Consider the following 27,861-nt stretch of genomic DNA (forward strand, 5'->3'; position numbering starts at 1 on the left):
TTTGTATCTCTTTACTGTGACTTTGTATTTCTTTTTTATGACTTTTTATCTCTTTTCTATGACTTTACAACTCTTCGCTTTTACTTTGTATCTCTTTTCTATGACTTTGTATCTCGTTGCTGTTACTCTATATCTCTTTTCTATGGCTTTGTATTTCTTTTCTACGACTTTGTATCTCTTTGCTGTGACTTTGTATCTCTTTTCTATAACTTTGTATCTCTTTGCTGTGACTTTGTATCTCTTTTCTATTACTTTGTATCTCTTTGCTGTGACTTTGTATCTCTTTTCTATGACTTTGTATCTCTCAGTCTTTAGGTTCTGGCAGGGAAAGGGTGTCTGGTGCCTGCACAATAATAATATCGTGTATCATTTTCCTGGGATTCCTCAGTTCTGAAGGAAGCAGCTTATTCACCATTCACAGAACAAAGAGGGGATTGGCAGGCCAGCTGTTATACAGGGAGAGAGAGGGGAGAAATAGGCTTCCTGCCCCTTTAAAGAGCAGCTCATCTGTGTGGCTTGCAGGGCTGGAAAGTCTTCCTGGCTGTGTGGAGCAGGCGGCATGCTGACTGATCTCACTAACAGGGGCTTCTGTGTAAGCTGAGGCTAAACAAACACAGATGGGGAGCTCAGTGTGCGCTCACCAAATATGCTGCCAATGCAGCAGGGACATCAAATGACACCGTGACTGGCCAGCACACAGCACATCATCCCCGCTCCCCAACTATGAGGAACCTCCAGATCCTACAAGACCCCCAATGGAAGAGTCACTGCCTGAAGGATATCAAGAGGCTCAAGAGGAAGAACCGGGAGCTGCTCAAGCAGGTCAATGGCTACCAAACTTTCCAGGTGGACTTGGGTGGTCATCATCTAGAGGTCAAGGGGGAGACTACAGAAGGGCAGGTGATGTCTTCTTCTTCTGTGATGGACAGGAGGGTCTCTGAGGATGCCTTGGACCTGAGGAGTGGGGTGGTAATGGGGAAAAAGGGGTTAATGCCCCCTGCTGCTACTGTTGCTTCTCCTGCAGGGATGGAGATTGGGGAGCAAAGGGTCCAGTCAAGGGTGGTGGTCTGTCACCGACCCCCCGAGACCTCCTACTTGTCAGTGACTTACAACAACAACGCCAGTCCAGAGCCCTGTGCATCTCCTAGGAAAAGACTGGGGGAGACGGCGGAGATCAAAGCCATCCAGCAGACCAGAAGACTACTGGCCAATGCCAGGGAGAGGACCAGGGTGCACACCATCAGCGCTGCCTTTGAGGCGCTCAGGAAGCAGGTATGGAACCCCCCTCGAAATAAGACCCCCACTTGAGAGAGCAGCGTGTAATGTCATGTATCTGCACTATTAACACTGTTATTGCATTGACTGTACTGTTAGTCTTGTGGAGCACAGAGCTTACAATCTAATGTGTATCTAGCGTCATATAACCGGATTACATGTCATGCACTAGTCTTGTTCTATCATCTGACTTGCACTAGTCCCGCTTGCCAGCAGAGCTTACTCTCTAATCCTATGTCTAGTTAAATGAGAATTGCAGCACAAACTGTGGCCAGAAGAGCTTACAATCTAATGTGTATCCAGCTTTATATAACTGTATCACTATAGTATGACCCACAGCTTGGATTACATGTCATGCACTAGTCATGTTCTATCATCTGACCTGCATTAGTCCAACTTGCCAGCAGAGCTTGCACTCTAATCCTATGTCTAGTTAAATGAGAACTGCAGCACAAACTATGGCCAGAAGAGCTTACAATCTAATGTGTATCTGGCTACATATAACCGTATTATTGCAGTATGACCCACAGCTTGGATTACATGTCATGTACTAGTCTTGTTCTGTCATCTGACTTGCACTTGCCAGCAGAGCTTACACTCTAATCCTATGTCTAGTTAAATAAGAAAGCATTGCTGCAGTACTAGCTGTGACCAGCAGAGCTTACAATCTAATGTGTATTTAGCTTCATATCTCATATGTTACTGCAGTATGACCCACCTTGGATTACCAGCCATGATGTAGTAGTTATGTAATCTGACTTGTACTAGTATCACTCGCCAGCAGAGCTTACACTCTAATCCTACATCCAGCACTGCTGCCGTACTAGTTGTGGCCAGGAGAGCTTACAATCTAATGTGTATCTACCTTCATATCACAGTATTCCTGCAGTATGAGCCCATTGCTTGGATTACCAGTCATGCAGTAGACCACTTGTTCTATCATGTGACTAGCACAAGTCTCACTTGGCAGCAGAGCTTGCACTCTAATCCTACGTCTAGTTAGACAAGAAAGCAGTGCCGCAGTACCAGCTGTGACCAGAACATCTTATATTCTACCCATGCATAGAGTATTAGAGGGTTAATAAAACAGTGATTTAACCCTTAAGATATTGTCGCTCTGACACACGACGCTATAAACATCAGATACACTGACACACAGCACCAGAAGTCAGCTGTCAAAATGTGGCCAATCAACACTGAGTAAAATAGAAAAAAAAATCTGGCAGCGTCTCTGGAAGTTTGTTTCGTGCTTGTCTGCTTGTAGGATATTTGGTGACAGCGGACGCCTCTGTTACTGTGTCACCCTATAAGAGGTGAAAGGTTATGCTGGTTATATCCGGCAATGCAAATATCCGGTCATTTTGGGAATTATTTTGGATAACAGGAGAAAACCTTTTTTAACGGAGCTGCAGTACCAGACATGGCCTGTGGTCAGGAGGGGCACTGTTTCAAAGTTCTAATTCTCATATTATGAGATGTTGGATATGCAGATGTGGTTAGTGGGGGCAGATGATACATTGGGTGACGTCTTGTGAGCTCCTATGACATCATCTCGCAGTCAGGACCTGATAGCAATGACTGGGAGAAAGGTTATAGGTCACTGTTCATCTGTCATTGTGGGAGATAACGTGATCCCCGGTGCCAGCGCTTCGTGTGTATGAGGCTGACACTGACAACCTGATGGTGACCAGATGGTGCCGAGCGAGACTGCAAGTCTCTGACAGACAGGCGGAAGATGGTGGGGCCTGTAGTTCCAGCAGGTGGCTCTTCGGATCCTTACGCAATGTTTCTGATATCCAGTCTGTAAAGTGTTAATTACCTGTAGTTTGGCTGGAAACGTATAGTGACCAGAGTCTGATCCCTATCGTATAGTGACCAGAGTCTGATCCCTACTGTATAGTGACTGGAGTCTGATCCCTATTGTATAGTGACTGGAGTCTGATCCCTACTGTATAGTGACCAGAGTCTGATCCCTATTGTATAGTAACTGGAGTCTGATCCCTATTGTATAGTGACTGGAGTCTGATCCCTACTGCATAGTGACTGGAGTCTGATCCCTACTGCATAGTGACTGGAGTCTGATCCCTACTGTATAGTGACTGGAGTCTGATCAATACTGTATAGTGACTGGAGTGTGATCCCTATTGTATAGTGACTAGAGGCTGATCCATATTGTATAGTGACTGGAGTCTGATCCCTACTGTATTGTAACCAGAGTCTGATGACTATTGTATAGTGACTGGAGTCTAATCCATACTATATAGTGACTGGAGTCTGATCCCTATTGTATAGTGACAGGAGTCTGATCCCTATTGTATAGTGACTGGAGTCTGATCCCTATTGTATAGTGACTGCAGGCTGATCCCTATTGTATAGTGACTGGAGTCTGATGCATATTGTATCGTAACCAGAGTCTGATCCATACTGTATAGTGACCACAGTCTGATCCTTATTGTATAGTGACCACAGTCTGATCCCTATTGTATAGTGACTGGAGTTTGATCCATACTGTACAGTCACTGGAGTCTGATCCCTATTGTCTGGTGACAGGAGTCAGATCTATACTGTATAGTGACTGGAGTCTGATCCCTATTGTATAGTGACAGGAGTCTGATCCCTATTGTATAGTGACTGGAGTCTGATCCCTATTACTAGTTCTATATAAGTTTCCATGACTGGCTATAAAGCTTTCTGTGCCGGGCTGGAATCCCTGAGGGTTTTACCTCAATGTTCCAGGTGACACTAAAATCACAGCTAATTATAATAAATCTGGTCACATAGAAATGAGGAATATTTCAGGCTTGGGTATAAGTGGTTAATGACATCTGTTTCTGGGAAAGTTGGGTGACAGCCGGTATGACCTCTGTTATAGGACCCTAAACCCCAGATCTTATAGAAACCTGAATGAGTAGTTATACAGGGAGTTCTGCAGTGGGTTCTTCGTTGCTAGTTATGCAGGAGTATATACTGGTCAGGACTCTGGGAAAGCTGGGTCACAGTTTTTTCAAGTTGCTTTATGACACTGTTGGAGATAACCGAGCGCAGTACTTAGCTACCTCCATAGACACACGTGTGCTACTTGCTGCTCTATTCACTTGGCGTACCACAGACTCCAGTTCTTGTGACTGGAGATGATCCCATCACTGGGACCCTTATTGATCATCAAAGGGTCTTTTATACTGTGGATAGGGAATGACTTGCTGTCACTGGAGCACCCCTTTAAGAAGCCTGAGGTTGTGCCTGTCATTCAGAAGTTATCACAGATGTACAGTCGCAATGGTTTCTGTTGTGAATTGGCCCGTCTGCATGTGAGGAGCTGCCAGGTTGTGTTTTGATAAAATATTGGTACAATTTGTTCTCAGGGACACCGGGGACTGCAATATTTACAGACATAACAGCTCAATGTGGTAAGAAGTCATCCGTGCCCATAGATAATGCATTGCATGGATACAACATTACATGCAGGCCATGTACTGCCTCCTTGTATGCTGACAGACGCTTAAAGGGCATCTCCATCCAAGTACAAAATGCTGAATGACCTACCTCGTCTGAAAGACGCTGTCCCCCTGATTAATTTGGTGTTTGTTTTACTGAAATCCGTCCACCTGTTCTAAAGATATGGCCTCAGAAAGTTTATAGGTGAATTATTTCATGATGAGACACGCCCCCTTAGACATGTTATGGTTACCACCCTCTTGTCTAACATCAGCTATTTCACATAGAAACTTCCGAAGGCCATATCTTTTGATCAGGTGGACGGATTTCAATCAAATAAACACCAAATTAATCAGGAGCGGAGCGGCAATCACATGAGGTAGGTCAATCAGTATATATTACTTTTGGTGATTGCTATTTCTCTTAAAGATAAACTTGGATTAGCCAAAGGGCGCATGTCTTCTTACACCTGGGGTGGAAGTTTGTGTTACATGAGATGGGAAGGATCAGATGAGATGCAGTATTTAGGTAGAATTACCAATGGAGGCTCTAAAGTCTAATGTGAACGTAGCCTTAAAAAAAAACGTTTTTTTTTTTTAATATAAAAGTGGCCTTAAAGGGAACCTCATTTTCACTAAAGACAGATTGTAAAAGCTCATGACACCTGCAGTGCAAAAATGTCTGTCTGCTTTTTCTAAGCATTTGCATTACAATATAATTGTGTGTTATAACTTTCTCTTGCATCCTGACACAATCCTGGGGTAGTCACAGGGGTTGGGCTTTGGTTTGGATGCATTTCAAAAAACAACATGTGACTTGTCTGAGCTGCAGGCTGCCTCCATCTTTGGGCTCCTGTACAGCTTGTCCCTCCCCCACTGATGTCAGGCTGACCAGGCTGTAACCTCTGAGAAGGAGCAGGAGGCGGAGCTATACAGGAGCACAAAGGTGGGGGCTAAGATCTGAGGAGTACTGACATTTGAGTGATAGGCTCGTAACGTCTCCATCCCATTGTCCCCTCCTAGTGGAGGCAGTGCAGACATATTTGGGTACAGACAAGACATTTTCCTATCATAGACCCGTTTTTTCCCATGTTTGACCCATTCTTGGACCACACCAGAAGCTTGGACCTTGCATGTCCAACTGAAATGAGGACTTTAGTTCTATAGAAACTTTCCAAAATTTTACCTTCATCGATAAGAGAAAAAAAAATGTCCTTCCTGAATGTTTTTGAATCGTGGATTTCATGTTCTCCGGGAACTTTTTTCTGTAAGATCTGCTCTGCGTCTACGTCCATTGTTCTGTCTTTTCGCACAGGAACTCATTTGGGGATAAATAGAAGATTAGACTAAACAATGAGCTGACTTGTGATCTGGAACCTGTTACTGACCCCGCAGATCTCCATCCCTCATTATTTTATTATCAAATGAGAGCTGTCATTATAGGGCTGTCACATATGGACGTATGTATTCAGCAGGAGCTGTGACCGAGTATATGGGATCTCCAGGGGCAGCATTAGAGCTAGGTCTATAGCCGTAAATGTGAATATTTGTGGTTTCTGATGCCTAGGTGGCGCAATTTTTGAGGAAAGTCACCTTATCAAATGCCCTTTTAGGTCATGTTTCCATAATGGGGGGTAGTAAGGTTGACTCCACATAAGGAGCGGTAAAATTGTTGTGTCCTTGATATAACAGGATGTAATGCTTCAATATTCCTGCGGGGGCACTCATTGACGAAAAAAAACTTGAGCGAGCCCGATGTTCGGGTTTGAAGTTCGGGTTCGGCCGCCTGACCCGGACATAATTCCGGATTGGCTGTTCAGCCGCCGGTCCGTAAATATGTGCAGGTTAGATGGGCCAAACCCTGAACGCCAAACACAACCATCTGGTCCGCTCATCTCTATCCATGATTTTTTTTTTTTTATGTGCACCCCCAAGAAGATCAAAACATAACAGGTAGGGTATGAAATGTCCTTTCTTAAATTCTCTCTTGTATATGAAATATCACCTGCTAACCTATAGTGAAATCTTCCCCAAAGTCAGGCAAATACGACTCTTCTCACCTCATTTTCACATGAGATGAGTCAAGTTTAGTGATTGTAGGGTTAGTGTCACTTCAGAAGTCCCTATCATCTGTTCTATAGCACCTAGAAACATGCCGCTGCTGTCATATTAAAGATAAGAATCTCATCTTTAATATTGCACAAGGCTTTGCAAGCTACAGAACCTGAGGTACGAGCAGCGGAAGACATAGGGGCAAATTTACTTACCCGGTCCATTCGCGTTCCAGCGGCGGCTTCTCCGCTCTGGATTCGGGTCCGGCCGGGATTTAATAAGGTAGTTCTTCCGCCGTCCACCAGGTGGCGCTGCTGCGCTGAAAGTAAACTCATCGCGCCGGAATGCACCGAGCTGGACCAGGTGAAGGTAAGCGGTCCTTATGCGACACATTTTCGGTTTTTAAATGCGGCGGTTTTTCCGAATACGTCGGGTTTTCGTTCGGCCACGCCCCCCGATTTCCGTCGCGCGCATGCCAGCGCCGATGCGCCACAATCCGATCGCGTGCGCCAAAATCCCGGGGCAATTTAAGTACAAGCGGCGCAAAACGGAAATATTCGGGTAACACGTCGGGAAAACGCGAATCGGGCCCTTAATAAATGACCCCCATAGTTGGAAATGCAAGTTGCATATATAGATCCAGTTCACATCTATATTTTAACTGCCTATATGTCCAGTTCTCTAGCTCACATAACTATAAGGGATCTGAACCTTGATGAGATCTGAAAGTTAAGATTCTAATCTTTAATATGTCACAAAAAGAATGTTTGTAGGTGCTATAGAACCCAAAAAAAAGTGGAAATATTTGGATTCTGCTTTTAGGGTGTTAAAGGTGTTGTAGTCATATATCAGATTTGGCGGAGTGTCCCTTTAGGTTCTAGTTCCCAGATATCTGATAGTATTGACTGTCTGTGTTTAATAGTAGAAAACAGTATGGATTCTGGAGAACGACATGAAAGGGGTCATGTGAGAGGCGAACAGCAGCAGCAGGAGGTCGTCGCCTATTTCGGGTCTTACATACCTAAGCTCATTTCCAAGATGGGACGGAATACTGAAATCCCATCGCAGGCCGCTCTGCCGAGTGTTGGCTGCACATTCTGTTTGGAGAAGGGAACCTACTCGGCGTCCAAGAAGGTTTTCTCTTTGTTTTATTGCAGGAACTCTCCCAAAGCGATTCCAGACTGGTAGCCAAAATGTTTGATCGGTAAAGTTTCTCTATCCGTTCTTCATTTTCCACATATTTCAGCAAATCTTGGATGTTAGAGGGGTGAATCTCTATTTTAGGAGTACTTTAGGAGTTGATTAAGGCAAGACTAGTTGCTGGATGTTTCAGAATGAGTCTTCCTTATTGTAATGAGGATAATGAGGATGGTTATCTAACCCCCAGGACCTCTAAGAAAGTCACCATGATCACTTAAAGGGGTTCTCAAATGCCATTAAAGGAAAACCTTTATCAAAATTAAGAATGATAAGTACACATAGATCCTTCATTCAAAAAGAAAAAATAATCAACTTTTAAAATTATGTTAATGAGCCATAAGGGTGGTGGGGGTGGCACCAGAGCTCCTCCATGCCGTAACTTTACAGGCTGTTACACTGTGCAGAAGCACCTTTCCCCAGGCAGAGGGAGGTGGGAAGTGCTGAGTGAGAATAGGCCTGTGTAGTAACGGCAATTTTGGTTCATTAGCATAATTTTAAAACTTGATTTTGGGAATAATGCAAATAAGTTTTCCAAGGTGTTAAATGGAAAATGGAATATATATACTGGTTTGGCTTAATCCCACATCATGTTTTTAGACTTCTTGTAGGTCATACTTGATGTTAAGGGGGCTGCCTTTCAAGGTAGCAAAAGGAGGTATTGTTTTCCATTTAACACCTTGGAAAACTTATTTGCATTATTCCCAGAATTCACTAGTGGAGCATCTATGGCTTTAAGTCTCCACATGCCTTTAAGGTGGCCTTAATTGGCATTGTCTCCTTAAGGAGAACACCTACTGTCTGATCCTAAAACTTGATTTTAGAAGGAAGGAGGCCATGGATAACAAATAAAAGAAGATTACCACAGTCACACTGCCTAGATATATGAGTGCCTGGTTTACCATGATGGACTTTGATGGTAGATTTCCTTTTAAGCTTATGTTTAGCTTTCAGTGGTGTAAATCATGGGTGTCCTGGAGACTGGTTGGGTAAGAGTTGAAGTGGAATGACAAAGGAGTAGTGAGGCGATACTGTATATACGTAGTTACCCATCAATGACCACTCTCCTGCAGTAACACCACTGTCGGCACCGGTTGCACAGGACTTCCTGGGTGTCTCCCCACAGCACAGGAAGCACTTGGAAGAGTCGTTTAGCCAATCAGCAGTTGGCTTCCTGCCATGTCGACAGGTTACTGCTATAGACAGTTTTGGAGAAACTGGAGGTAGACCTCTGGCTTGGAGGTGTAGGCCGCAGAGTGCCAAGTCAGTGGCAAGGTGAGTATTCCTACTATTACACTGTTATATCATCGTTGGATGACTTTTATGGCTTTTTACAACCCCTCCAAGTCTGCAGGGTGAGTTCAAAGTTCCAGGACTCCATGTTATTTTAGAAACGAGCTTTGGCTCCAATGTTGATGATCTAATGGTAGATAGATGATTGCAGCTCTGGATGTGACTGGAGTATCTATATATCTGTATCTATCTCTATTTATCATATTACATAATACATGACATATTATTTCACATATAAATACAGATTATGTGTGAGTTAATATGATTGATAGATATAGATAGATATAAATACAGATTATGTATAAGGTAATATCTATCTATATCTATCAATCATATTACCTCACACATAAGGTAGATTTATATCTATCTATATCTATCATATTACCTCACACATAAGTTAGATTAGTAACCAATCAAAGCTCAGAGCTCATATTAATGACCTGTGCCAAAACAGAAACTGAGCTGTGATTGGTTGCTCCTGTATATGGTGGTTAATAAGTGTATTTTGGAAAGCGCGGGGTGAAAATTTAGTCTCAAAATTGAGTCTATGACGTTCCCTGAGTCAGAGAGCGGCTGTGCAAAATTTGGTGACGGTGCAGATTCCTTTAGCGGACATGCTCACACACACACATATACATACACACACACATACACACACACATACACATACATACATACACACACACACATACACACACATACACACATACACACACACACACACACACACATACATACACACACACATACACACACACATACACACACACATACACACACACATACACACACACATACACACAAACACACACATACATACACACACACATACACACACATACACACACAAACACACACACACACATACATACACACACACACACACACACACATACACACACACACACACACATACATACATACACACACACAAACACACACACATACATACACTCAGCTTTATATATTAGATGAAATGAACAATGACATTTCTGATACCCCAGCAAGTAATAGGTGAGGGGGGCCTACTATGCCTGGAACATGGCCGCCCTCTTGAAAACCACCATATTAGATCAAGTGTATGTTTTCACAATGGGAAGGTGGTCAAGTAACAGATCAAAGACCAGATATTGATTGTCATAATCAGATTTGTAATATCTCTTATGGTTGTAAAGTTATCAACACGGAGATTCTCCATAGATTCTTATTTGGGTCCATAAGGATTGGATCCAGCGCCTGTGTTTAGCACCAGGGACAACATGTCACATAGCTGTGCATCACTAGACCCCCAAAATTAGAATACAGCAGCCCCATCAAACACAAAATAGGGGGAGATTTATCAGATCTTTTCTTTTCTAGTTGCTCATGGCAACCAATCAGAACTCAGCTTCCATTTTCCCACAGCGGTTTATAAAATGAAAGCTGAGCACAGATTGGTTGGCATGAGCAGTTTTTGTTTCAGATACCTCTGATAAATCTCCCCCATGTAATAAACCTTTAATATATCCAGCAGACCCCTGGAGCTCATGTAAAACAGGGTTAAAAAAAAAAACTTGTAAAAAAGGTGAATAAGTTATTGGATTTAACAATAGGGAGAGATGGGGCTGCGTCTCCTACAGGGAAGGGGGGGGGGGGGAGGTATATAAAAAACGCGCTCCTATTTATAATAAAGAAAAAATACTTTTGAGAAGCCAATGACGTAATGAAGCCAGAAGTGGACATTTATATGAACCTTCTGGAAGGCGTTTTTGGCGTCTTGCGCGGTTGAAACAGAGACAGTCGAGTTCAACAGAGCGCTCCAATAGACTCATGGAGAGCGGTCCAGCTACCTCCCCGCCGGGACTTTAAAATACTTCAACTCCCCGAATAAAAATAAACTGAATGAATTAGAAGATCTAGGAGTTCAGCAGCTTATTATGGAACAAAGTCGAGTCAGCTCGACGCGAAATATCCCCCCGGCCCACCTTATAAAAGAGGAAAAGAAGCTTAGTTCTTGCCGTCTGCTTGAAAAACAGATGTCATTTTATTTTTCTTTCTTTTTTCGTACAATTTATGTTCTTTTTGGCATACGGCCGTACAGGGGGAGCTCCTGGGGTATCTGCAGAAGGGACGGGTTAAGTATGTGAATGGGATTCCAAACAATAAAAACACATATCATACAGGGCCGAGGACCCTTGGCAATGAACGCTACATGGAGTGTGGCGCAGTACAGACTGTTCCTCCCCCATTCAATGTCATGGATGAACATTGAGCTTTTATACTCCTTAAGTGGCTAATAGCATGGGGCAATTACCAAGGTTACTCTGAAAGCTGGTCCTAGATGGTTGGCAGGTAGGATAATATAGACCCGGAGGAACTGAACAGATCATATGTATTGTCCTATCTGGAGGAAGTATGTTATAAAGCAAGAGGAGCTGATTGTACATAGTGTCCTATCTGCAGGAAGTATGTTATAGAGCAGAAGGAACTGAACAGATTGTATATAATGTCCTATCTGCAGGCAGCATGTTATAGAGCAGGAGGAGGTGAGCAGATTGTACATAGTGTCCTATCTGCAGGCAGCATGTTATAGAGCAGGAGGAGCGGAGCAGATTGTACATAGTGTCCTATCTGCAGGCAGCATGTTATAGAGCAGGAGGAGCGGAGCAGATTGTACATAGTGTCCTATCTGCAGGCAGCATGTTATAGAGCAGGAGGAGCTGAGCAGATTGTATACAGTGTCCTATCTGCAGGCAGCATGTTATAGAGCAGGAGGAGCTGAGCAGATTATACATAGTGTCCTATCTGAAGGCAGCATGTTATAGAGCAGGAATGAGAAGAATTGGACATAGAGAACAAATGCGCAGAAGATCTCAGCACTGAGACTCCCATTGACTTAGTGTGACTCCCGTCGCTCCCATGTTACAGGTGGAGAGCAGTGTCATACTATGGGGTGTGCATGTGATGTTACAGTGTAATTCTGTTGAGTCTTCTGTGACGTTTGGGGATTGTACACATTAGTTTTTGCTAATATTGGCAGATATACATCTCCATTACCCCACACCCCATATCATTAGTTCTATTCCTCCTCCAGTCTCGCTGAGCTGTGATAACGGCTTGTTATAGCCCTGATAATGGAGATGTAATTTGCTGTGGTGCCAAAAGGAACTTCCTCCCATAATATTACACCTACCATCTCTGACCAAATGTCTGCTCTGATAACACCTCATATATATTACACTCCATATACTGTACTATACATATATAGTCTTACTACCCCTCTATAGTGACCCAACATCTCTTCTAAATGGTGCCAGGAAGAACAGTCATAGGGAACATCATCCCTAGCCGACTCACTCCAGTGTAATATAAGGGAATAGCTGTGAATGTGGCGGCGTGTAACCACCGTTCCATCACCGGTGCCAAATACAAGGTCATTAAAGTCTATGGAAGTCTAGTTTAATTTCACGTAAAAATAAGAACAATGCCGAGACGTGTTGCTGTTGGCGCAGACACAAAGCGCTCATTTCCCTCCCGTCCTCAGTTCTATGGTTTATTACAACGTGGAATATGGATGATGATCAGACCCAAAATCAGACAATGCTGTCACTTGTACCCATTAGGAAAGGGTATCCTGGGTATATAGGAAAGCCATTGGCACTCCCCAACCTTGGCTTGCCACGCACAGGCAGGGGGCACAGGTATCAATGACACCTGTGACTGGGTTCCTGATGGGCCCAAAGGTCCTAAAGTCATGTCTTAAAGTTAATGGGTGCCATGTTTACATTTTTGAAATACTACTTTAAAAGTTTTTCCCAACTTCTACACTTCAAGCTCCAGGTTTATGGCAGCCTCCGTAGTGGTCGAGCCAGGTAACTGCATCTCAACTTGGATGGGAGCTGAATTGCAGTCGCACGACTTTATCACTATACAAAGAATGGAGCTGTTTTTGTGATCTTCTCTGTATGTTAATCCAATGAATGAATTGGTTGATCCAGACTGAAGTGATAAGTCCAAATGTTGAGGATGTGAAGATTGCAAACAACTTTATTTTGGGCCATAAAGAGATTTGTTGCTAGAGCACAGACACATGGCACCATCCCATGACTACCATATCAAGTATCATCCAATCATTAAATTATTGGATAGATCTTTATGAACCAAGAATCATCTAGGATCATGTATAACTCAACAGATTGCCAAAACTAACATACAGGGCTAATAGTCCTGGACACGTAACTGCCCAACCCAACCATGACAACTTGGCTTTGTAGTCCCTTTACTCACCACCTTTCATAGCTTGGTCCTGGGCTTTCCCTCTTCCACTTAGCTTGAGTTGATGGGTAGCCTAGATCACCGGTGGCCTTGATCATTTGTAGTACAGTGTATATCAATGGTAATCAATGGTAAGGTATCAATGGTAGCTTGGTAATCTCAACCGGTGGTCTAGATCAAAAAGGATAAAGATGTGTTTCTGTATTGTTGACTTGTGTAAGATTTTCCGGATTATTTGGTATTGTTCTACTACTAAAAGGTTATTAGAAGTCTGCTCATTTTTTTTTCCCACGTCTTTTAAGACTTTTTCGACTTTTTGACCATCAACACCACTAACCTTATGTTCCCTTGGGTATTTTTGTAGAACTCTACTCATTTATGGTTGCCAATTTAATATATCCATGGCCATAATCTTATTGTAACACAGTTCAATCCATGGACATTCACTTTTGACATCCTAGATATAACACTGACCGTTCCATAGGGAGAGGCCCATTGGCTTAGAGTTGGGATGGCACCAGTGGCGTAAGTAGGATAAGCAGGGCCCCATAGCTGGCTTCTGCATGGGGCCCCCCTTCTCACTTAAGAAATATCGATATTTGTATACTCACACATGCAAGTTACAATCACACATTAATAAACACATATAGAGCATATATACATCACATATATGTTATATTATGCTGTACAATGTGCAGCATAATATGTATATAATGGTGCACGTCCTCCACTCTTTGGTATGTCAGGTAGGATGACGGGGCCCCCTGACACTGTGGGCCCCATAGCGGCTGCTATGGCTGCTACCACTGTAGTTACGTCCCTGGATGGCACTAAACATGGGAACTGATGATGCATGACAAGACTTCTGTCCAAGGGTAATGGGTCCTATTATGTATAAGGGTTCTCTATATTCCTAACTTAAGTTTTTTAAGCTTTAGATTGCCGGGCGATACTATTGGCTGCCGAATTGAAGGAATATTTTTGGACGAAACAAAAAACTTGACCTTCTTGTAGTTCTCGTTGATACCGGTGAAGGATTGCCTCAAGTCGTGAAATATGGTTACATCCCGAAGCAGGCGGTTTGATAAATAAGCAAAGACGTCTCTTCTTTCAAGTAGTGATGAGTAAATCAAGCCAAATATTCCTGCCTGCTGGTCTGTCTCTTTTTCTAGACAGCGGTGGTCTTAATTACAATAACACCCCCAGATGAGCCACAAATATGATTGATCTATACACATCTTACGAATGTGCACTGTTTATCTTCTGCTCCTTCATTTCATCAGGCTGCCATGAGTAGGAAGCTGTAGATCAGACCACGTGTTGAGATGTAGCGGTTCCTCCTTCCAGCAGATCCCAAGTGTTGCAAATTCCAGCGGCTGGATACAAGACAATCAACAGGAAGGGTTTTACAGCTGATGGAAATGTGACTTGATAAATGGAGCAGATGGAGGCAAGCTGGAGATGCATCGAGTGCTTTATCTATAGATTGTGTGTTGGCGTGACCTGACACTCGTGTCACTTTAGAGTTGTCAGCATATATGGGGTGGCAGCTGAGAACTGGAGAACTGAATGAAGCGGGTAAAGAGGTCTCCACAAAGAAGAAGACTTGACAACTATAGAATTGTCCTCATGCCTCGAATGTGTTGGAACCTTGTCTGTGATATTATTTCACTGGAAGCATCTACAAAACTATTTATTTTTTAGTGAATGGTCAAATTTTGCCCGGGGGGTTCAAGGTTTAAGCAATGTTCACTGTTAATTGTCTGCACAATGGTTTACGTTAATGGCAACCTGAACAGATGACTTAGGTCAGTCTTGGCAATCTGACTTGGTGAATAGATCTTGGTGGCTTAGATCATTCATTAATGGAATTAGTGGTATAGGAACGAGGACCTGCATTGGTGGCTTAAGTCATTGGTGACCAGTGTTGATCATCTAAAACAGTGGAGGAGACCTTGGTTCTCAGGGTTCCTGCAAGAGGTATTGGGGCACATTTACTTACCCGGTCCCTGCGCGATCCCCGAGGTGCGTTCTCCGACAAGGATGAAGTCTGCTGCGATTCAACAAGATTGTGCGCCCGAGATGCTGCATGTGTCGCTTCCCTGCTCAGGTCCAACAGAGTTCACCTTCTTCTTCCCGGTGCATGTGAGTGCATTGTCCTGCGACACAATTTGAATTTTAAATCCTGCGCTTAGTCCGAATGAGACGGGTTGTCCGACGGCCACGCCCCCGATTTGTATTGCATGAAAGTCGGCACGATTGTGCCAAAATCCAATTGCATGCGCCAAAACCCCTGTTAAATGTGGCGCAAAATGGAAATACTCGGGAAACCCGATGGAAATGCGGTCCGCGGACCCTTAGTAAATGTGCCCCATTATGTCAATTTACTCGTAAGGCAATAAAAATTGTCACGATGGGTAGCCTCGATCATCGGTGGCCTTGATCATTTGTAGAACCGTGTATATCAATGGTAATAGGAAGATGGGAGCTTGTAGATCACTCTGAATTGGGAGCCTAGCTTGGTAATCTCAACCAGTGGTCTAGATCAAAAAGGATGAAGATGTGTTTCTGTATTGTTGACTTGTGTAAAATTTTCTGGATTATTTTGTATTATTTAATTACTAAAGCTTATTATTAGTCGTCTCCTGCTTATATTTTTAAGTCTGTTTGGACTTTTTAGACTTTTTGACCATCAACACCACTAACTTTACTATTTGTTGGGTATTTTTGTAGAACTCTACACATTCATGGTTGCCAATTTAATATATCGATGGCCATAATCTTTTTGTTACACAGTTCAATCTATGAACATTCACTTTTGAGACTCTAGAAATAACACTGAATATACCTTAGGGAGGGCCTAAGATTTGGAATGGCTCTAAACATGGGAACAGATGATGCATCACAAGGCTTCTGTCCAGGGGTAACGGGTCCTATAATATACAAGGGTTCTCTATATTCCTTACATACTGCTATAGATGGTATTTTGCATGTGTGACCACAGAATAAGACATAATGAAAGTCAATAAACTTCCTAACCACAATGTTTATTAACCTTTTTAGCTACCAAATCGAATATATTAAGACTTCTAAGTTACTGATTATGTTGTTTGTTCTTCTTCTGTTGTAGGTGCCATGTTATTCCTACGGACAGAAGCTTTCTAAATTGGCCATTTTGAGAATAGCTTGTAACTATATCCTCTCCCTGGCGCGACTGGCTGACCTTGACTACAGCGCTGATCATAGTAACTTGAGTTTTTCTGACTGTGTAGAGCAATGTACTAGGACTTTACAGTCAGAAGGAAGGTCGAAAAAGAGGAAGGTAAGAAAATAAAAACCCGAAAACCCTCCCTGATCTTCGAATAAACACTCATTCCTTGTCATTGATGATTTTTAAAAAAAGTAGCAAACTACTTTTGGGAAAAAGTCTAAATTATGCACAATCGTTATTTTCTGAATTATACAACATAAAGCATATAATGGACAAGTAATCTACTATATAAAGATTTCCACAGTATACAGTGAGAGATACAAGCCTCATGTATAAATGGAATATGTAAAGGATATATATTATGTGAATGGTAGAATTTGGGACCGCCATGGGTGCTACAAAATGCCACTCAGTGAAATTGTAAGTTGTGATTCCCCCTCCCCCCCCCCCCCCCCCACCAAATAGATGTTAAAGTAAACAGAGCCTCATATAGAACGCACACTTCTGTCAACAATTTACCATGTCTGATTGAATCATTGACCAATATTTAGACCCATTGCGGTACCATAAAGATAGGAGAAGTGGAAAGAGTACAGCATCAAATTGGGAGATTTGGGTTTAATTAAATAATAATAATTCTTTATTTATATAGCGCACACAGATTACGGAGCGCTGCACAAGCATATTAAATTGGTCCCTGTCCCCATGGGGCTCACAATCTAAACAACCTAACAGTATGTTTTGAAGTGTGGGAGGAAACCGGAGTACCCGGAGGAAACCCACGCAAACACGGAGAAAACATACAAACTCTTTGCAGATGTTGACCTGGGTGGGATTCGAACCCAGGACCCCAGTGCTGCAAGGCAGAAGTGCTACTCACTCAGCCACCATGCCGCCTTTTTTATGAACACAAACTAAATTATAGGGTATAAGAATTTCAAGGATGCTTGATCCTTGGGGTAGATGGTATGTCTGGCAGGGGCTTGTACCCAACTCCTTTTAGAGAACACATGCACACTTGGCCAAACTGAATGTATACAAACTTATAGGGAGGAAAAGCTGTGGTCCAAACAAATAGCAACTAAATGTTTATGGCTAACTTTAGAGAGAAGCTCCCCATATTGTCTCATACATAAAGCAGTGGACCCCTTTACGATGTCCATTTACTCCTATGTAAGCTGTCATCATGAGTCAATGGCTTCAAGGTCAAATAGTCCCCTAGAGATGGAGTTAACCACCTTTTCACCTCTCATTGTGAGCACTAAAGTTTATGACATCCGGTCAGGTACCATGAATCATGTCTTCTGCTCGTCTTGGATCCTTTAAGTTACATTCCCACAAGTTGCAGCTAATTGCAGGTTTATCTAAAGACACGTAGCCAAGAGCGGGGTATCTAAAGGAAACAGCACCGAGTCTCATTACTGAATCACATTCCTTCAGGTTACTTAACACTGAACCAATTACATGAAATCATCATCAAACCGTGTTAGAGAGGAAGCCAACTGTTCAGCCAGTTTCCCTCTCGGAAAATAACATGGATGAATAAGAAGAGAGTGATTGATGTTTGTGCTCGCTGTATTATTACTAAAAGAGGCTTGTAAACTTCTGTTGAACCTCCCTGCCCATTCTGGAATCTTTAGTTCGGACCATTAATAGACTGGTCAATGTCATTGTCTAGGGGGGGGATGAGAGTCACTCTAATAAATTTTTGTCCCCTTTTATCAATGGAGAAAGATCTAAATATTACGTGGTACATTTTTGGATTTATCTTACAATCATATACTGATTTTGTAGCCTACCTTTTAGAGAAGCGTCAAGGAGTAAGACATTGAAATAGTCCCTGATGTACCCCGCTGCGTTCCATTGTCCCAGTGCTTGGACCACATTAATTTAGACCTGGGGGAGTAATTTCTGGTATAGTTGACATTTTTGTTCATTCTTTGTAGAATAATGTAATATTTATATATGGGCTTTCTAACATTCTGACCACAAGGGGCAGCATTTCATTTGACTATAGCTGAAAGACACTCTACTACCGTTCTGAAATTCAAAATGGCCGCTTAGCCTCATGGTATAATTTCAAAATTTCCAAGTTATTACAGCTCTCGATCTGCTCTGCTGAGAAAAAGTAAAGTATATACTATTTTATATGTTTATTACATATATTTTAGTAGGGGAGAATCCTGTTCCTTTAAATACTGAGCCTATGAGAGTCATATACGGCTATCAGGCAGTGACCCAGACATAGGGGCTTATATCAGGCTCTCACATTTCACAGGCTACTGCTTGTAGGCTACACTAAGTATATAAGCAGCTGGACCGCGACTCTGCTCTAATACTTGATTTTAATGATTTTTTTATATTCTGGAGCACATGTGAAAAGTCCCCTTCCAGAAAAATTGATAAAATGATTTTCAGCAATTCCACTGCCAGAGGACAGAGCAGGAAATGGCCTCAATTTATTTTATCTTTAAGTTATGGAACAGCTGCTGGAACAACGAAATCTTGGGCAGTTTTCAAACAGGGACTTGTCACCATATGGCGGTAGAGGTTTTGTGGGTTTTGAGGCTTTTCTATGAGGCATGATGCATAAAGTTGTAAGTTGACAGTCAAATCGATCTGTGTGAATAGACCCTACTCCTAACCAGATGAAATTCCCGATTTCATGCCATTTTCATGTCCTATTAGGGCAAACAAGCAACAAAAAGTTGACGGAAGTCCCCAAAATTCCAATAAAAAGAGATAACTTTTTATCCCTTTTTATTTTTTAACAAATAAACTGGGAAAATAAACATATATCTCCTACGGCGGCCACTATAGGTGAAATGTAGTATTACATGCTGACCATTCAAGTGGGCCAAGTCCATCAAGTGTCCTATTAATTCCTATCCATCTTGTGTTTAAGAGATCACCGTGCCTAGTAAGTCACAAAGAGCAAGGACGTCCATATATGTCTGAAAATGATACTTTAACAAACAAACAAGCAGAAAACTTTCTTAAAGGGGTGGTCATATTCAGGATCTTCATCTCGCTGGCATGATATAAAGTAGTCAAAAAAGACGTCTCTCCGTCTCTCTGTTCTGCATTATATGTCAAAACTATTGATATAACGGGACCAAGTATAATTCTCCTGCGGCGGTGCTGTAGAAAATTGAACACTTAGGGGCACATTTAGTCGTGCTTGGTACTAGCCATGAAATAGGCGCAATTCCCTGTATATAAGGCGAGAAATTGCACCTATTTCAACCCTTGCACCACCTCCGTGCCAAATGGGCCCTGCACCTGCATGCTGCCTATAGCCCGCACCTGAATGGGCTGGACCTGACTTAGAAGTGCCCCACCACGTGGATTTATAAGGAAGCAGAAGCCTCAACGTCAAAAGGGCGTGGAGGGGTGTCAGTGTGGTACTGCCGGTGGCTCGGTGGGCCAGCGCTGGGTGTTCTTGCCCCATACCAGCTGATTGCTCAATGGGGGGACCTGGCTTAGAAGTGCCCCGCCAGCGCATGATAAATGTGCCACTGAGTACTGACAGGTTACATCTATGGGGTTCCAGCGTTAGGTGGTTTTTCTACTGCATTGTACCATTTCAGTTGAAATTTGATTGGCTATTTTTTAGTTTTTCTTCCTTTTTAAGACCAGAGAGGAGAAGTTTTGTCACGTGACTCTTGTCATGTAATTTGGATACATTTTAGTTTGTTTTCCTCCTAATGACCAATCCAAGTTGAGCAGTTTTGTCATGTGACTCTGTAGAACCATTTTAACACAAAAAAATGTACTTTTTTTTTGGGTGGAAATGCGACATTTTTCAGTCTTAAATTCTCATGCACGTGACTGTGTGCTGATTGCCGGCCACAAACGAACGACTGCCTGCCATTGTTTGTGGCCTGTAGGACATTGGCAGATGAGCACTGCTCACCCTTCCCCTTCGATGTCCATACCACGGGCATCAATAGGATCTGCTCTATTATTCGCGTTGCTTCAAGGTGCGCTTCACCCCACCATGACCGTACACAATAGATATCAATGTGGACCGTGAATTAACCGGCGTTTATGCGACCACACAGGGACCTTATTGCCCATGGATTATTTTGGAATCTAGAAATCATACAAGTCTCGGTTTAATTTTTTAGCCTCTATACGTGATATATAAGTAATGTCAGTGTCCATATATGAACGTGTGAACTTTCTTGCACCCCACATCTTGAACCGCGGGCGTACATGGATTTTTCTCTTTGACCGCAGCTGTTATTGAAGCTTTGCGCGGTCCCTTCTTTCTTGTGTATGTTGTTAAGAGCAGAGGCCTAAGCCGGAGCCTGCTTTTTTCTTCTTCACCCCCCCTCCTCCTTCTCCTTCCACCGCCACCCCCCTCGTCTCTCTGGCAGTCTCAGACTCCAGATGTTCAGAGTGCTAGTTGGGAAGTCCTACTGGCGCCACTCAGGGCAGAGGGCAGAGGAAAGGCACGCGAGCTGGAACCCAAAGCACTCAGTCTCTGCTGGATTTGGCACATTCCCCAGCATTTTGCTGGCATGCTCTCCGGCTCTCTCCTGGCCATCTGTTCCAAAAAAACACTTTCAGGACCTCATCATCACTCAGGATACTACAGTGAGAGCAGCTGTTTTCAGAGGCACAAGGAAAAAAAAAAAAAAAACGTGCTAAAGGTCTCTTTATGAGAGAGGAAACCAGATTATGAAGAACAGCAGAACAGTTGGGGCTTCATAAAACTTGTAGGCTGCGGTTTTGGAATTCGTTCACCGCGTGTGTCATATTGATATTTCTACGGGTTTTATCACGGCAAAAACTAAATCTGGAGAAAAAAAAAAAGACAAGGAGGCGACGAAAAGGAAAAAAAAAAAAATAAAATAAATACGGTTAAGATGTTTCCACGGCGGAAAAAAAGATTTATATATTAATGACAAAAGGTAACGGCCAAGGTGCGACATCTGCCAAATCAGGACGTGAGACGTGAAAAACGTTATTTGGGTGTTGAGTGGAAAGAGGTGATAGAGAGCAAAATGTACTCAGAGGAGGGGTGAAAGGTGCCACTGATAGATAGATAGATAGATAGATAGATAGATATGAGATAGATAGATAGATAGATAGATAGGAGATAGATAGATAGATAGATAGATAGATAGATAGATAGATAGATAGTGATAGATAGATAGATAGATAGATAGATGATAGATATGAGATAGATAGATAGATATGAGATAGATAGATAGATGGTCAAAAACGGATGCGTTTTAAAAACGCATGCTTTTTTATGGACGGAAAACGTATGCGTTAAAACGGACTGAAAACGAGACGTGCGGCATCACCCTTAGGGATATTGACAAATAATTCTTAAAGTCTTGATACATGCCTGCCCCTCAGTGGATACATAAATAGATAGGAGAAAGAAATTGGCCCAGATGTATCCCTAGTTTTTTCAGTTTTTTTTTATGTTTGTTTTTTTGTTGTTTTTATACTATCGCACCAGTTTTTGCACCAGTTTTGCGACTAAACAACAAACTTGCCACACAGAAAAAATTGCCATGTTTCCCTCATTTATCCTACCAATCCAGATGTTTTGCTGCACCTAATAATGATTCATCATTAGCAACCTGTTCATTTAGGTGCAAAAACACTCCAGCCCGAAGTTGGCGTAAACTGAGAAACAACACAGAGCTCTTGTGCAGAGCAGCTCATCCCCAGCAGCAGAGCTCAGCAGACACTACAGACATTACCTGCAGCCTCTGTTTACTGTTCATAAGCTTCTATTTACAAACAATCTGCAAAAGCAGAAGTAGTGATGGGAATTCCGGCTCTTCTTAGTGAGACGGCTCTTCTAACTCCTGAATGGCTCCCTATTAAATATATAATAGGGAGTCGCAGGTCATTCAGGTTAAAGGGGCGTGGTGAGACATTTAGGGGCGGGGTTAAGTGAGCCATCAGCTCGCAAATGACCTATCACTAAAGAGAAGTGGTAGAGCTGCAGACAGGACAGAGAAGTGTCCCCCATGTAGCAGGATGATCACACTGGTGTCTGAGGAGGATACTGTGCAGAATTACAGCGGGTCAGCAGGAGACCAGCACTGGGGGATCCCCTCCAGGAGAAGCCCCTGCTGAGGAGGTCACTGGGTGCAGGGTGTCACACACCTGGGTGCTGCTGTGGGGGTCATTCTCATGGTGGGGTGCGGGAGAGAAGCAGAGAGGAGCTTGTAGGAGGATGACATGTAAGTGCCCGAATCTAACATTGCGCCTAAACTGCGCCTAAAGTAAACTGATTAATAAGTAAGAATTTATTTGACATTACATTTCATGAATATTTTTTGGCCATCTTCATGCATATCCCCACTGTTTAGTCTATGTCACATATTCGTATTTGGGATGTGAGGCTAGTTAGTCCGTATACCAGATTTACAGAGGCAGGAACTCAGCTCATCAGATGGTTGTAGCTTGTGATAATTGTGGCGTAACATCTACACTTGCGCGCAGAAAAGTCATACATCTGGCCCTTTTATCTTCATAGATAATTAGATAGATATGGGGTTGATAGATATGAGATAAATAGATAGATAGATATGAGATAGATAGATAGATAGATAGATAGATAGATCTGAGATAGATAGATAGATAGATAGATCTGAGATAGATAGATCTGAGATAGATAGATCTGAGATAGATAGATAAATATGAGATAGATAGATAGATAGGAGATAGATAGATATGAGATAGATAGATAGATAGATCTGAGATAGATAAATCTGAGATAGATAGATAGATAGATAGATAGATATGAGATAGATAGATATGAGATAGATAGATATGAGATAGATAGATAGATAGGAGATAGATAGATAGATAGGAGATAGATAGATAGATAGGAGATAGATAGATAAATAGATAGATATGAGATAGATAGATAGATAAATATGAGATAGATAGATATGAGATAGATAGATAGATAGATAGATATGAGATAGATAGATAGATAGATAGATAGATAGATAGATAGATAGATAGATAGGAGATAGATAGATAGATAGATAGATAGATCTGAGATAGATAGATAGATAGATCTGAGATAGATAGATCTGAGATAGATAGATCTGAGATAGATAGATCTGAGATAGATAGATAAATATGAGATAGATAGATAGGAGATAGATAGATAGATAGATAGATATGAGATAGATAGATAGATAGATCTGAGATAGATAGATCTGAGATAGATAGATCTGAGATAGATAAATCTGAGATAGATAAATCTGAGATAGATAGATAGATAGATAGATAGATATGAGATAGATAGATATGAGATAGATAGATATGAGATAGATAGATAGATAGATAGATAGATATGAGATAGATAAATATGAGATAGATAGATAGATAGATAGATAGATAGATAGATAGATAGATAGATATGAGATAGATAGATAGATAGATAGATAAATATGAGATAGATAGATATGAGATAGATAGATAGATAGATAGATAGATATGAGATAGATATGAGATAGATAGATAGATAGATAGATATGAGATAGATAGATATGAGATAGATAGATAGATAGATAGATAGATAGATATGAGATAGATAGATATGAGATAGATAGATAGATAGATAGTTAGTGATAGAGAGCAGTAGATGGCTAGATCCTGGCGGAGTGGTGGGCTATGTAGTATGTCCCTGGCAGTATCGTGCTATGAGGGAGACGTCTATCACTTCCCTTCACATGACTCTTTAAAGAATTCTCATTGTTTTCGGAGTCATACAGGAAACTGACCTTGATGCTTCTTACAGAACGTTGGAGGCGTCATAGAATAAAGAGAGACGTGAATGTAAAAAATGCTGAATATTTCTTGTTGACATCTTCTCTGTCTCCTTACATCCGAGTACAGGTATACAGCAGTCTGCACTGTGCTCCGGGTACAGGTATACAGCAGTCTGTACTGTGCTCCGGGTATAGGTATACAGCAGTCTGTACTGTGCTCCGGGTACAGGTATACAGCAGTCTGTACTGTGCTCCGAGTACAGGTATACAGCAGTCTGCACTGTGCTCTGGGTACAGGTATACAGCAGTCTGTACTGTGCTCTGGGTACAGGTATACAGCAGTCTGTACTGTGCTCCGAGTACAGGTATACAGCAGTCTGTACTGTGCTCCGAGTACAGGTATACAGCAGTCTGTACTGTGCTCCGAGTACAGGTATACAGCAGTCTGTACTGTGCTCCGAGTACAGGTATACAGCAGTCTGTACTGTGCTCTAGGTACAGGTATAGAGCAGTCTGTACTGTGCTCTGGGTACAGGTATACAGCAGTCTGTACTGTGCTCCGAGTACAGGTATACAGCAGTCTGTACTGTGCTCCGGGTACAGGTATACAGCAGTCTGTACTGTGCTCCGGGTACAGGTATACAGCAGTCTGTACTGTGCTCCGAGTACAGGTATACAGCAGTCTGTACTGTGCTCTAGGTACAGGTATACAGCAGTCTGTACTGTGCTCCGGGTACAGGTATACAGCAGTCAGTACTGTGCTCCGGGTACAGGTATACAGCAGTCTGTACTGTGCTCTAGGTACAGGTATAGAGCAGTCTGCACTGTGCTCCGGGTACAGGTATACAGCAGTCAGTACTGTGCTCCGGGTACAGGTATACAGCAGTCTGTACTGTGCTCCGGGTATAGGTATACAGCAGTCTGTACTGTGCTCCGGGTATAGGTATACAGCAGTCTGTACTGTGCTCCGAGTACAGGTATACAGCAGTCTGTACTGTGCTCCGAGTACAGGTATACAGCAGTCTGTACTGTGCTCCGAGTACAGGTATACAGCAGTCTGTACTGTGCTCCAGGTACAGGTATACAGCAGTCTGTACTGTGCTCCGAGTACAGGTATACAGCAGTCTGTACTGTGCTCCGAGTACAGGTATACAGCAGTCTGTACTGTGCTCCGAGTACAGGTATACAGCAGTCTGTACTGTGCTCCGAGTACAGGTATACAGCAGTCTGTACTGTGCTCCGGGTACAGGTATACAGCAGTCTGCGCTGTTCTCCGAGTACAGGTATACAGCAGTCTGTACTGTGCTCCGAGTACAGGCATACAGCAGTCTGTACTGTGCTCCGAGTACAGGTATAGAGCAGTCTGTACTGTGCTCTAGGTACAGGTATAGAGCAGTCTGCACTGTGCTCCGGGTACAGGTATACAGCAGTCAGTACTGTGCTCCGGGTACAGGTATACAGCAGTCTGTACTGTGCTCCGGGTATAGGTATACAGCAGTCTGTACTGTGCTCCGGGTATAGGTATACAGCAGTCTGTACTGTGCTCCGAGTACAGGTATACAGCAGTCTGTACTGTGCTCCGAGTACAGGTATACAGCAGTCTGTACTGTGCTCCGAGTACAGGTATACAGCAGTCTGTACTGTGCTCCAGGTACAGGTATACAGCAGTCTGTACTGTGCTCCGAGTACAGGTATACAGCAGTCTGTACTGTGCTCCGAGTACAGGTATACAGCAGTCTGTACTGTGCTCCGGGTACAGGTATACAGCAGTCTGCGCTGTTCTCCGAGTACAGGTATACAGCAGTCTGTACTGTGCTCCGAGTACAGGCATACAGCAGTCCGTACTGTGCTCCGAGTACAGGTATACAGCAGTCTGTACTGTGCTCCGAGTACAGGTATACAGCAGTCTGTACTGTACTCCGAGTACAGGTATACAGCAGTCTGTACTGTGCTCCGAGTACAGGTATACAGCAGTCTGTACTGTGCTCCGAGTACAGGTATACAGCAGTCTGTACTGTGCTCCGAGTACAGGTATACAGCAGTCTGTACTGTGCTCCGGGTACAGGTATACAGCAGTCTGTACTGTGCTCCGAGTACAGGTATACAGCAGTCTGTACTGTGCTCCGAGTACAGGTATACAGCAGTCTGTACTGTGCTCCGAGTACAGGTATACAGCAGTCTGTACTGTGCTCCAGGTACAGGTATACAGCAGTCTGTACTGTGCTCCGAGTACAGGTATACAGCAGTCTGTACTGTGCTCCGAGTACAGGTATACAGCAGTCTGTACTGTGCTCCGAGTACAGGTATACAGCAGTCTGTACTGTGCTCCGAGTACAGGTATACAGCAGTCTGCACTGTGCTCCGAGTACAGGTATACAGCAGTCTGTACTGTGCTCCGAGTACAGGTATACAGCAGTCTGTACTGTGCTCCGAGTACAGGTATACAGCAGTCTGTACTGTGCTCCGAGTACAGGTATACAGCAGTCTGTACTGTGCTCCGAGTACAGGTATACAGCAGTCTGTACTGTGCTCCAGGTACAGGTACACAGCAGTATGTACTGTGCTCCGAGTACAGGTATACAGCAGTCTGTACTGTGCTCCGAGTACAGGTATACAGCAGTCTGTACTGTGCTCCAGGTACAGGTATACAGCAGTCTGTACTGTGCTCCGAGTACAGGTATACAGCAGTCTGTACTGTGCTCCAGGTACAGGTATACAGCAGTCTGTACTGTGCTCCGGGTACAGGTATACAGCAGTCTGTACTGTGCTCCGAGTACAGGTATACAGCAGTCTGTACTGTGCTCCGAGTACAGGTATACAGCAGTCTGCACTGTGCTCCGAGTACAGGTATACAGCAGTCTGTACTGTGCTCCGGGTACATGTATACAGCAGTCTGCACTGTGCTCCGAGTACAGGTATACAGCAGTCTGTACTGTGCTCCGGGTACAGGTATACAGCAGTCTGTACTGTGCTCCGAGTACAGGTATACAGCAGTCTGCACTGTGCTCCGAGTACAGGTATACAGCAGTCTGTACTGTGCTCCGGGTACAGGTATACAGCAGTCTGTACTGTGCTCCGGGTACAGGTATACAGCAGTCTGTACTGTGCTCCGGGTACAGGTATACAGCAGTCTGTACTGTGCTCCGGGTACAGGTATACAGCAGTCTGTACTGTGCTCCGGGTACATGTATACAGCAGTCTGCACTGTGCTCCGAGTACAGGTATACAGCAGTCTGTACTGTGCTCCGGGTACATGTATACAGCAGTCTGCACTGTGCTCCGAGTACAGGTATACAGCAGTCTGTACTGTGCTCCGGGTACAGGTATACAGCAGTCTGTACTGTGCTCCGGGTACAGGTATACAGCAGTCTGTACTGTGCTCCGG

The 27,861-nt window shown here is 43.1% G+C and overlaps 1 protein-coding gene across 1 annotated transcript in view; it reads left to right on the top strand.

Annotated features, from left to right (window-relative positions):
• The first annotated feature begins 291 nt into the window (after positions 1-291).
• The window catches only part of ATOH8 (atonal bHLH transcription factor 8), a 60,129-nt gene continuing 32,559 nt past the window's right edge, over positions 292-27,861 (top strand). Inside the window, exons 1-2 of the mRNA XM_072126244.1 lie at positions 292-1,272; positions 16,636-16,827. Of these exons, the coding sequence (XP_071982345.1) occupies positions 724-1,272; positions 16,636-16,827 (741 nt within the window). The 5' untranslated portion in view covers positions 292-723. The remainder of the gene's footprint in view (positions 1,273-16,635; positions 16,828-27,861) is intronic.

This window comes from Engystomops pustulosus, chromosome 1 (assembly GCF_040894005.1).
Source record: "Engystomops pustulosus chromosome 1, aEngPut4.maternal, whole genome shotgun sequence".
Taxonomy (NCBI): Eukaryota; Metazoa; Chordata; class Amphibia; order Anura; family Leptodactylidae; genus Engystomops; species Engystomops pustulosus.